The following is a 12,914-nucleotide window of genomic DNA, read 5'->3' on the forward strand; positions in this document are numbered from 1 at the left end:
GTCAACAGAACACACTGGTCATAGCAAACACACCCTCTTCCAACAACACAAGAGATGACTCTACACAGGGACATCACCAGATGGTCAATACTGAAATCAAATTGATTATATTCTTTGCAGCTGAAGACAGAGAAGCTCTATATAGTCAGCAAAAACAAGACCTGGACCTGACTGTGACTCAAATCATGAGCTCCTTATTGCAAAATTCAGACTTAAATTGAAGAAAGTAGGGAAAAACACTAGACCATTCATGTATGACTTAAGTCAAATGCCTATGGTTATACAGTGGAGGTGACAAATAGATTTAAGGGATTAGATCTGGTATACAGAGTGCCTGAAGAACTATGGACAGAGATTCATAACATTGTAAATGGGGTGGAGACCAAAACCATCCCCTAGAAAAAGAAATACAAGAAGGCAAAGTGGTTGTCTGAAGAGGCTTTACAAATACCTGAGAAAAGAAGAGAAGTGAAAGGCAAGGGAGAAAGGGAAAGATATACCCAACTGAATAATTGGAGATATCAAGGGAACATTTCAGGCAAGGATGGGCACAATAAAGGGCAGAAACGGTAAGGACCTAACAGAAAGAGAAGAGATTAAGAAGAACTGGTAAGAATACACAGAAGAATGATACAAAAAATTCTTAATGACCCAGATAACCATGATGGTGTGGTCACTTATCTAGAGTCAGACATGCTGGAGTGCGAAGTCAAGTGGGCCTTCAGAAGCATTACTAAGAACAAAGCTAACGGAGATGATGGAATTCCAGCAGATCTATTTCAAATCCTAAAAGATGACGCTGTTAAAGTGCTGCACTTGATATGTCAGCAAATTAGAAAACTCCGCTGTGGCCACAGGACTGGAAAAGATCAGTTTTCATTCCAATCCCAAAGAAGGGCAGTTCCAAAGAATGTTCAAACAACTGTACAATTTATGCTCATTTCACGTGCTAGCAAGGTTATATTCAAAATCCTTCAAGCTAGCCTTTAGCCACACATGAACTGAGAACTTCCAGATGTACAAACTGAGTTTAGAAAAGGCAGAGGAGTCAGAGATCGAATTGCCAACATTCGCTGGATCATAGAGAAAGCAAGGGCACTCCAGAAAAACATTTACATCTGCTTCATTGATTATGCTAAATCCTTTGACTGTGTAGATCACAACAAACTGTGGAAAATTCTGATGGGAATACTATAACACCTTACTTGTCTCCTGAGATACCTGTATGCAGGTCAAGAAGCAACAGTTAGAACCAGACATGGAACAATGGACTGGTTCAAAATTCAGGAAGGATTATGACAAGGCTGTATATTCTCACGCTGCTTATTTAATTTGTGTGAAGACTTTGTATGCATACTAAGTTACTTCAGCCACGTCTGGCTCTTTGTAACCCTGGACTGTAGCCTGCCAGGCTCCTCTGTCCATGGGATTCTTTAGGCAAGAATACTGGAGTGGGCTGCCATGCCCTCCTCCAGGGGATCTTCCCAACCCAGGGGTCAAACCCATGTCTCCTGTGGCTCCTGCATTGCAGGTGGATTCTTTCCCTGCTGAGCCACCGCGGAAGCCCTATATGCAGATTACATCATGCAAAGCCAGGCTGGATTTATCACAAGCTAGAATCAAGGTTGCTGGGAGAAACATCACCAACCTCCTATATACAGATGATACCACTCTAGTGGCAGAAAGTGGAAAGGAACTAAAGAGCCTCTTGATGAGAGTGAAAGAGGAGAGTGAAAAAGCTGGCTTAAAGCTCAACATTAAAAAAACTAAGATCATGACATCCACTCCCATCACTTCATGGCAAACAGAAGGGGGAAAAGTGGAAACAGTGACAGATTTTATTTTCTTGGGCTCCAAAATCACTGCAGACAGTGACTGCAGCCATGAAATTAAAAGACATTTGCTCCTTGGAAGGAAAGCTATAACAAACCTAGACAGTGTATTGAAAAATGGAGACCACTTTTCCAACAAAGATCTATATGGTCAAAGCTATGGTTTTTCCAGTAGTCATGTATGGATGTGAGAGTTGGACCATAAAGAAGCCTGAGTGCCAAAGAACTGATGCTTTCAAACTGTGGTGTTGGAGAAGACTCTTGAAAGTCCTTTGGACTGCAAGGAGATCCAACCAGTCAGTCCTAAAGGAAATCAATCCTGAATATTCATTGGAAGGACTGATGCTGAAGCTAAAGCTCCAATACTTTGGCCACCTGATGCAAAGAACTGACTCATTGAAAAAAACCCTGATGCTGGGAAAGATTGAAGGCACAAGGAGAAAAGCACAGCAGAGGATGAGATAGTTAGATAGCATCCCTGAGTCAATGGACTTGAACTTGAGCAAACTCCAGGAGATACTGAAGGACAGGGAAGCCTGGCATGCTGCAGTCCATGGGGTTGCAAAGAGTGGGACATGACTTAGCAACTGAACAACAAGAACTTTGGTGTAGATGCCAGGCTCTTCGAAGAGCTTGATTCATCCCTTATCCCTCTGATTACCTTTGGTCTCCTCATTGCTCTTGGACTTAAAGAAATTCCAAGTCACTGATGTTATCTTCTTCCCTTTGTAAGCAGAGAAGTGATCTCCTCCTTGACAACTAGACTTTGGATCTGAAAGCAGGATCCTGTCATTGGTAAGAACAGAAAGATTTTTGTGTCTTCAATGAGCCCAAGTGGTTGGGATAGTAGGGTCAGAAGAGGACCAAGATTCTGTGCCTAATTTTGTCATTATAGTAACTTTCTCCTCCAGAGATGAAAGTTTAATTGTTTAATACAGAGCCATACCTAATCCCTTTATTTTTTTCATGCCATTGACTTTTGAAGGAACAGGGCCCAATGATCTATGAAATGTGCACACTCTGGACCTGTCTGCTTGCTTCTTTGTGGTTCATTGCTTCCTTGTTCCCCATATTTCCTACAATCTGAAAGTCAGCTGTAAAGACTTGATTAGATCCAGGTTTGATGTTATTTGGCAAGAATACTTGATATGTGGTATCAGGGCTACTTTAAAATGGGACTTGTGTACTTCATGTTACGTCACAGCCATCTCACACTTACTGATGCTCACGTCTAATGGTGAATCCTGGGCGGACTGCTTGATTCCTCCATTGTAAGCTCTCCCATCCCTCTACATCTAGTGGCTTCTCAGTGATGATCAATTAGAGTTACAAATGGTTTTCTAATTGTTATTTCTTATCCAGTTATTAGCTGGAATCCTTCTGTAAAAAAAAAATTGTCTCTCAGGCTATTTGATTACCATGAAATATAGTTCATAGATGAAAATCAAGATAAATGATTAATTCTCCCCCTTAATTCCAATTACCCAGATAGCTTTTGTAATAGTGAACAAATTATAACAAGAGTGTTTATTTTCTAATTCATCTTTTTCCTCTTGCTTTCTTCCTCTGAACTGAAAACTCTAATTAATACATTTTCTTTTGAATAATATAAATTCATAGAAATGTATAGGAGCTCAGAAATCATGTATTTTAACCCAGTTACTTTGCTCAAGTAAGGAAGCTGAGGCATAGAGATGCTATAATATGTTCAGCTTGGTGGGTTTGCTGAGAATGGAGTCTACAGATCTCCCAGACCCGGGTGTGTCACTCTGGGCATCCTATCTTGGATGATGTACATGAGAAAGTATTTGTGGAGGGATAGTAGCTAGATTCTGTATTCTTTAATAGCTAGGACTCTCTGATGGCTCCATATCTCATTTCAAACAATCTATTTATCTTTTTAAAGAAATTTTGTTTACCCACATGGACTTTAGCTTGCCAAAGGTATTTTTTAAAGAAATTACTTGAAGAAATAAATTATCTATTCAAGCAATATTTTAAGGGTTAGCACTGAAATTAAAAAAGCTGAGAGATCACTATAGAAAGTAAATGTAATTTATCAATTCTGTATTTATTGAGCACTAAGTCAATACACCTGTGATGTAATCAAGAAGTTTAAGACATAACTTCCACACCTTAAAATCAAACTAGAGAAGTCTCACACACACATACACACACACAATCACTATAAAAGAGTTCATGCTCATGACCTCACTAGAAAGCATTTATTTCCCAAGCCATCTTGGGCAGCTGTTCATGGGCAAGAGAATAAACAGATGATGAATGCATGGGACTGGGGAGTTTGGAGGGTCTCAGGGAGGAAGTGAAGCCTGAGTTGTCCAGAGGGTAGGTGGGAATTTAGGGCAAGGAAACCACTTGAAGCCTTAATGAAGATGAAAGATACAGCTAAGTGATGCTGAATAAATCCATCTCACTGGGATGGAGGAGTTGTCTTAGGAGTCTTCCTTACTGAGGCAGGAAATGAGGTGGATGGAGTCAGGATGAAGAAGGCCCTATATATGTAAACACAGAATTGGACCCTTTTCCCCATCAGAAATGGAAGGCCACTGAGGAATCACAGGTAGCAGATAGCATGACGAAATTCGGGAAGTATCTGGCAGTTAGTCTCCCTCCTGTTTGGAGTCTGCCTTCTCTTGGCTGGAAAGATTGGGGCCCTATGCTCATTCAATTTTTTTTAATTGGTGAAAAATTGCTTTACAATTTTGTGTTGGTTTCTGCCATACAACAATGGAAATCAGTCATAATTATACAAATATTCCTTCCCTCCTGGGCCTCCCTGCCCAGCCCCATCCCACCCTCTCCACACAGCTCTCCCCCACCCCCAGGCCATCACAGAGCACCAGGCTGGGCTCCCTGTGTGTTTAGCAACTTCTTACTATCTATTTTACACCTCACTCAGTTTTTAAGCTTTTTTTCTTATAATAAACCTTGGAACATTTGGGATAAAATAATTTCACTAGGACAGACCATTGCTCCCTGGTGGGGCTTTGAATTATTTTTCCCCTCCATTCATAGAATGTTACCACCAGTGTCCTTCCTTGTTCTTCCCTATTTAATAATAGTGCACTCATCCATTCAATAAACATTTATTGAATAATGTGCTAATCATTACTCTAGGCACTAGAATATGGTGGCGGATATCAGGCAAGACTCCTGCTCTCTAGGCTTACAACCTAGAGAAGACAGACAGTATAGACAACGTGCAAGGAAATAAAACCAGAATTATTTCAGACTGTGAAATGGGTGTACGTTAATGTGGTAGCAAGTAATTGGGGATGGGGAAGCCTCTGCAAATTGGAAAGTTCTTCCCAAAGACAGGACATTTGATCTGACACTTCAGTGATGAAACACTGGATATTCAGAGCCTAGGGTATATTGTTGCATGCAGACAGAAAATGTGCAACATTTCCATGACAAGACTGGATTTCATATATTAAGGTACTAAAAGGTGTACATGAAATATAGTAAGTAAAAATGCAAGTAGTATGAGATGAAATCAAAATGGAAAGGGCAAGTCATGTCAGTTCTTATAGTTGTTAGTGAGCTGTTTGCAGTTATTCTGAGAGTAATGCGAAGCCATTGAACAGTTTTCCATGAGAAGTAGCAATATCAAACCTGATTTATGATTTCAAAAGATCACTATGATGCATGTAGAAGGGTAGTAATTATAGCATTGCATGTAGAAGTAAAAGTTTGGATAACAACTAATTATCCATCAATTAGGACAACATAGAAATTTTCTTGTGTGGGCGTACAATGGAATACCATGCAACTATGAAAAGGGGTGGGCAGATATTTAGGTACTGATATAGATTGTGAGTGAAAAGATAAGATGTCAGACAGTGTGTGATGTTTGCTATCTTTGTGTAAAAAGATAAAGTAGGACTCTGAAAGAGGAGATTCTGTAAAGAAATGGATTCTCTAGTGGTGGGATTAAGATGGTTCCCGGTTGGTGGTAGTGATGTCATATGACATCAGCCTTCCCAGAGCTGCCTCTTCTCGTGTTTGATAGGTTCTTAGTGTAGAAAGTCATGGTAGGATCCCTGTTAATCCCATCCAGCATTTCCAAAACAAGGCAATTAAATAATCAGTGAGCCTGAAGCTAAGAGTGAAGCTTATTTATCTTACAATGGTTGGGGTTAGTCTGCTATTTACCATGGAAGGAGTTCCTTTGCAGAATCAAACTTGAAATGAGAGCTGCAGATGGGGTGAGACAGTGCCATGCCTTCAGAGGAGAGAGGAAAGGGGGTACGGGGGAAGAGAGCAACCTGCTAGCAGGCACCAGGGCAACCCGGGTTGGGCTGCCTCCTCCTCTGGCTGTCTTCACTGCCCTGATTGCCTGTGGATAAAGTTAAAGGCAGCCCAGAATCCACCCTTCCCATCATCCCACTGCTTTTCTCTGTCACTGCCATGCCTGGAGCTCTGGAAGTGAATTCGGGAGTGAAACCTGCCCAGGATATAGAACAGAGTGAGTCTGTTATTTCCACTTAATACTGTGCTGGGCTGTGCTTAGTTGCTTAGTCATGTCCAACTCTATGTGACCCCACGGACTGTAGCCCACCAGGCTCCTCTGTCCATGGGGATTCTCCAGGCAAGAATACTGGAGAGAGTTACTGTGCCCTCCTCGAGGGATCTTCCCAGCCCAGGGATTGAACCCCGGTCTCCTGAATTGCAGATAGATTCTTTACCAGCTGAGCTACCAGAGAAGCCCCCACTTATTACTAACCATTTGTTATTTACGTTTTGATTTAAATAAAACTTAAAATATGCATGCAGAAAAATTCTTTGTTGATAAAATAACACCACTTTTTAACTCAACAGAACCACTGTAAAATTTAACTTGTTCTGGGACTCGCTGATTTCCACTTTCAGTAAAGATACCTATATTTTAAAACATATGAAGTACCTTTTACACCAGGAATGAAGCTATACTAGGACTGCCAGTATGTATGCTTTGCCCGTGAGCCTTAATATCTGCTCCCTGTGGACTGGGTGACTGGAAGCATGTGTCCATCTCTGTATGTCTCTGTGCTTATAACCCTTGAGACTAATGGCAAGATCTAGAGTCGTTGCTTCGGGCAGTGTCTGATCCTCCCTCACCATTACTGAAATGGCTTTTTGTTGGAGAAGCTAGGACTGCCCTTGCAACCCCAAGTGGCATGCGAAGGCAAGATGTGAAAGTAAAACATACACATGCCTTCCTTGTAGCCTTCTGCACATACTGTGGACACACAGAGATCCTCTAAGAGTTCCTGAATGCAAGTTAAGGATTTTGCAAAGAGAATTATTGGGTTGGCCAATAATATCTTATGGAAAATCCTAAACAAACTTTTTGGCCAACCCAATCTATTCTCTGGGCTAGAGGTATCTCAGAGATCATCTAACCCAACCCCTCATTTCATCAACATGGAGACAAAGGCCCAGAGAGGACAGAGATCTTGTCCAGGGCCACACAGCCAGCAGACGTAGGGAGCAGAAGTCTGAAAGGGGAGGAAGAGCCCATTCAGCCTCCAGCCCCGTGTCTCTGTTCTCAGGGATATTTCCTGGCTGGCACCTGAGCCATGTCGACGTGAAGGACAATTCCCGCGATGAGACCTTCCGCTTCCAATGTGACTGCTGGCTCTCCAAGAGTGAGGGCGACAGGCAGACGGTCCGCGACTTCGCCTGTGCCAACAATGAGATCCATGAAGAGCTGGAGGAGACCAGTACGTGGGGACACTGGTGGGCCCTGCTTAGATGCAGCCTGGGCAGAGGGAGGGGGGAACAATGCTGGAAAATCTAAAGGAAGATCTCTCACAGCTGGAGGGGAATCAGATGCCCAGTGAAAGAAATAACACTGGAGCAGTGCGTAAGTAAACACCCTACGTGTTGCTTTGTGAACCTGAGACAGCCAAGATACTGATGCCAGCTCACGGCCCCAGATCACAGGGACTCATTAGGTAGCAGGAAAACCCACAGGGGACAAGCCCACCCTGGGCAGTTTGATGTGATGCTCTCTCTGGTTTTCTTTTTTGTCGTGGACTCTCTCCAACTGATGTCTACGGCAACAGCCACCAACTCAGGCCTTCCTGAAAACAGAATGTGAAGGGAGCCAGCATCTCCACCAACAGCTTTCTCTTTGGCTCCTTCCTCAGGGCATGTGTAAAGAGGAAGAGTAATTGGTCCCTAAGGTGGATGGCCATCAAGGACCAGGGAGGTGTCTCTTTAATACAGATGCCAGTATCTGGGTCCAACAGATTTGATGAAGGCTTATCCATAGCAGAGCCTGATGTAAAGAAAGGATTTTCCAACCTTTTCTTACTGCAGCTAGCTAGTTACTGTAACACTAGCTGCAGTAAGACTTAAACCCACAAATCTCAATAGCTAAATACAACAAAATCTGTTTCTCACTGATGTAATCAGTCCAGTGTGGGTGTTTGGCAAGAGGCCTTCCATGCTGTGATTCAGGGGCCCAAGCTCTTCTCACCTGTCTGCCATTTTCAACATGTGGCTCCCACATTTCTTGAAGAGGGAAAAAAGAGCTGGGAGAAGGCACATTCTATACTTTCTTAACACATTAACTCATATTCTGTGAGTCATGTGGCTCCACCTAGATGCAAGGGCACCTTGGATTGTAGTACCTGGCTGGACAGTTGCCCCGGGCAAGCTCTGTACATCACAAAAGGGAAGCATGGATGCTTGGTGAAAAGCCACTAAGCCTTCTGCACCATGCCATCCAAACTGCCCAGTGATGGACTCAGCTGCTTGGAGAGGGGTGATCACTGATGGTACTGGGAGCATTCAGACAAGGGCCAACCATTCATCTGTCAGCCTTCATGTATGAGGATGCCTGCCCTAATTCAGAGGGTGAACTCCCAGCTTCTCTAACTGTACTTACTGGGGGCCCACTTTTATTTTAGATGCTATGAACCATGCACCTTGCTTTGTGATTGTTAGTTTCCTTGTACTGAACTGTGCCCATCTGCGTTGTCCCTACGCAGCTATAAGCTCCCAGAGGTCAAGGACAGAATCACTCTGCAGGCTTTGGGACTTAGAAGGTGCACAAATCATTCAGTTCAGTTCAGTCGTGTCCAACTCTTTGCGACCCCATGAATCGCAGCACGCCAGGCCTCCCTGTCCATCACCAACTCCTGGAGTTCACTCAAATTCACATCCATCGAGTCAGTGATGCCATCCAGCCATCTCATCCTCTGTCGTCCCCTTCTCCTCCTGCCCCCAATCCCTCCCAGCATCAAAGTCTTTTCCAATGAGTCAACTCTTTGCATGAGGTGGCCAAAGTACTGGAGTTTCAGCTTTAGCATCATTCCTTCCAAAGAAATCCCAGGGCTGATCTCCTTTAGAATGGACTGGTTGGATCTCCTTGCAGTCCAAGGGACTCTCAAGAGTCTTCTCCAACACCACAGTTCAAAAGCATCAATTCCTCGGTGCTCAGCCTTCTTCACAGTCCAACTCTCACATCCATACATGACTACTGGAAAAACCATAGCCTTGACTAGATGGACCTTAGTTATTAGAGCTCAGCAAATGAAGGTTGTTTTTCCTTGGGGCCTCACAATCTCATTAGTGGTGGAGGCTAATGCATAATTGCTAACATGAGCAATAAAGGCTCCTGGGGCCCTTGGAGTTCAGGGGAGGAGAGATTTGTGAGGCTGGGAGCATAACCACGGAGTTTCCTTCACAGATTTCCCACCAAACAGCTTGCTAAGACCTATGGAATTTGGGTTGGTAGGGAGCTTGGTAGAGGGGAAGCAGTACTTGCATTAATTCCAGAAGGATGTGTGTGAGACAGAGGTGGAAGGGTAGGGACAGCAAGCCCAGGAATGGTCTGGATCAGTCTGTCATTACGAGGAGCCTGCAGAGGGCAGGGTGCCCAAAGGCCAGTGACACCCATGTCCACAGATGGAGGCTCATCTTAGGGAGAGCCAGGGATGCAGTTCAAGCCAATCATTCCAACGTCAGCTATCTTTAACCAAGTGACACAGCCTGGTGTGGGTTCTGGGACACACTAATGCATAGGGCAGAGATCCTGCCCTTATGGCACCTACATTCCATGTCTGTGTCCCCAGGGGTATCTCTGGGCACTCGACTTGTAAGAATAAACACCCTCTCATATCTGAACAGAGCTTCATGTGCGTGAAGGTGCTCCACACCTCCCCTGTTCTCACTGGATCCTCACCACCCTACGCCCACCCTATGAGCTTGATAGGGGCAAATTCACCTCTCTACATCCTAGGTATGGAAAACCAAAAACCAGAAAAGTGAAGCAATACCTCAAAGACTTAGCCATAGCCAGTAGGACTCACATGACCTGATTCCTATCAGGACCTGTCATACCACGATCGCTCTGTCATCACTGGGCCCGGCTGGTACTCCAGATTGATCAGCTACCCCACCTTGTTTAGCATCCTGTTTGCTGCCTCACCTCCAATTTTTGTTAGCCAAGTCAGAAGCTGCTCCCCATCCTCTGTAAGCATCAGCCTCTGTAGGTGATTCCAGTGTGCAGGCAAAGAAGAAAACCACTGGCAACTTTTAAATACTACTGTTATTTGGGTCTCACCCCAGAGGTTCTGTGTTAAGTCCTGGACAGTAAGATCATGTGCTTATGTGTGCACAAGCATGTACACAACACACACACACATGACACCTAGGAGGACAAAAAAATATCTCTCTGGGGCATGCAGTGTGCGTGCTAAGTCACTTCAGTCGTGTCTAACTTTTTGCCACCCCATGGACTGTAACCCTCCAGGCTTCTCTGCCCCTGGGATTCTCCAGGCAAGAATACTGGAGTGGGTTGTCATGCCCTCCTCCAGGGGATCTTCCCGACCCAGGGATTGAACCCGCATCTCCTGCATTGGCCGGTGGGTCCTGAGCCTCCTGGGAAGCCCCCTTCTCTGGGACATCCTCCAGCAAGACCAATGCCTCCCCCCCTCTACAGCCCCCTTCCTTCTTATCCACCCCTACTTGAAGCCTTTTCAGGCTGCTCAGTCAGGCTTATCTGCGACATTTCCAGTTCCGATACAATCAAGCTTGATGACAACTCCCCAGGTTGGAGGACTCACTCTCCACCAGACAGCTCTGTTTAAAAATTCATCTTTATGATTATGTTCTTGAAGCTGCCATCTATTGGCAGTCCCAGTGGAGGCAAACAGAAAACTTCAGGAGTGCTCAGGACTTGGTTGTACGTGCTGAAACCCCAGCCCTAAGCTGGCTCCAGGAAAAAGGGAGCATATTGGTGCCTGGAACTTGGAGGTTTCAGGTGGAACTGGCTGGGGCTTGGCTGTCTCCAGAGGCTCCAGTGGTTTCAGTATGTCCTTGTCCCCTTCTCCTCTCAACTGTTTCTTTCTCACATCGTGGGAAGATGGTGGCTGGCACCCCCAACCCCATAGCCTTCTAATTGAACAGCTTTGGTGGAAGGGAAGAGAGCATCTCTGAAGGAATAATTCTGATTGTCCGGTCTGGGACTCTCATGCAAAACCACATGGGAGGAACTTGCAGAGCCAAGAAGGGTCCTGGCAACATAAGACGGGGCCGGGGATGTGGAGCAATAAGCTGCAGGTGCCCACTGGATGCCCAGGTGTCCTCTGGCAGTGCTCCTCGGTGCCTTGTGCCCCTGCTGTCCTGGCCTCAAGGCAAACACCTATCTGTTCAGGAGCTGCTCACGTGAGGTGTATTGGATCTGCTCAGTGCATCCTGGGCTTCTGGTTCATCTCTGCAGATACCATGCCCAGAGCACAGGCGAGATGTCAAGGGCAGACGGCTCTGCTCTCTCCTGTCCTGCCGCATTCATGCCCACTGAGCCCACAGTATCTTTGTCAGTGGCCCCTTCATGTGAATGCCTTGCATGGTGGCTACGGAGCCACTTTCCCCAGCCAGACTCCTCCCATGGGGGTGCTGGCCCCGGGGTGAGCCTCTGCTAGGCTGGGCTGCCCTGCCCCACCCTGTCAGGCCCCTGGTCCTCCTCTGTCCTTTCCTCCCAGCAACCTATAAACAAAGCTGAGAGTCATGCCTTCCACATTTTTATCACTGATGAAATGACTTTTCCAAGGTGGAAATAGGCTGATTGAAAGATCATTGATGCAACTGGCCACATTTGTTTTTAATCCATCTGAATGTCCTCACTTACACGCCTGCCTTCTCTGCCTCATCTTTGGGGCCATGAGGAGAGGGCTGGTTACGATCCACAATCGTGTCCTCCTTGAGCTGATTGCAGGAAGCAAATAGGTTCCTAGTGCTCCCTGCTTTCTTCCCTGGGCGCTGACAGTCCATTTCCTCTACAGTGAAGGATCCACTTTGAATTCACAGGTGTCTGGTTTGCACAAATATCTTACCCTCCCTGTGTTGGCTTTGAGCCCCCAGCCATGACTCATTCATTTCATGTTCTGGTGCTGTGAATGGTTGGACCTGCAGAGACAGGTTCTTCTTCCAGGGCTGTGCTCGCTATGGATCTCCTCCCCTATCCTGGGTTCTTTGCCCAGATGCCCTCTATCTATGACTTGAGAGAAGTCACAAAGGCAACAGGTCACTGAGAGGCTGGGGTTGACATTACATTGAGCTGTAGACACAGCCGTCCCTTCTAATTGTCTTTATCACATTTCTGAGATAAAAGCACAGAAATTAAACTATCTCTTTGGATCTGGAATCCCAAATCCTCAGTGACTCACTAACTGCAGGAAGACAAATATTATGTCCTCCTGTGTTCCAGCTCCATCCCAGCTGGTCCACGGGGAATGGGGCTGGGTCTCATGGATCTCGTGGATCTCAAGCCCCACCCCTGCCCTCCGGTACCTTTGCTTATGCTCCTTCCCCTCCCCAACTCTTTGAGCATCCCTCGGTTCTCTGTTGATCACAATCATGAATCTTCGAGGCCAAGCTCACACAATGCCTTCTTCATGGAGCTTACTGTGAAGAGCCCAATCATTCATTATTCACTCAACAACTATTTATTGAGTGCTTATGTGGCACCCCACTCCAGTACTCTTGCCTGGAAAATCCCATGGGCAGAGGAGCCTGGTGGGCTGCAGTCCATGGGGTCGCTAAGAGTTGGGCACAACTGAGCGACTT

General features: G+C 45.4%; 1 protein-coding gene across 2 annotated transcripts in view; it reads left to right on the forward strand.

Annotated features, from left to right (window-relative positions):
- The window catches only part of LOXHD1 (lipoxygenase homology PLAT domains 1), a 198,251-nt gene that overhangs the window by 176,027 nt on the left and 9,310 nt on the right, over positions 1-12,914 (forward strand). For both annotated transcript variants that reach the window (XM_040264546.1, XM_040264547.1), the window contains one exon: positions 7,388-7,558. In XM_040264546.1, coding sequence (XP_040120480.1) covers positions 7,388-7,558 — 171 coding nt within the window. The remainder of the gene's footprint in view (positions 1-7,387; positions 7,559-12,914) is intronic.

The sequence above is a fragment of the Oryx dammah genome, unplaced genomic scaffold, assembly GCF_014754425.2.
Source record: "Oryx dammah isolate SB20612 unplaced genomic scaffold, SCBI_Odam_1.1 HiC_scaffold_22, whole genome shotgun sequence".
Classification (NCBI taxonomy): Eukaryota; Metazoa; Chordata; class Mammalia; order Artiodactyla; family Bovidae; genus Oryx; species Oryx dammah.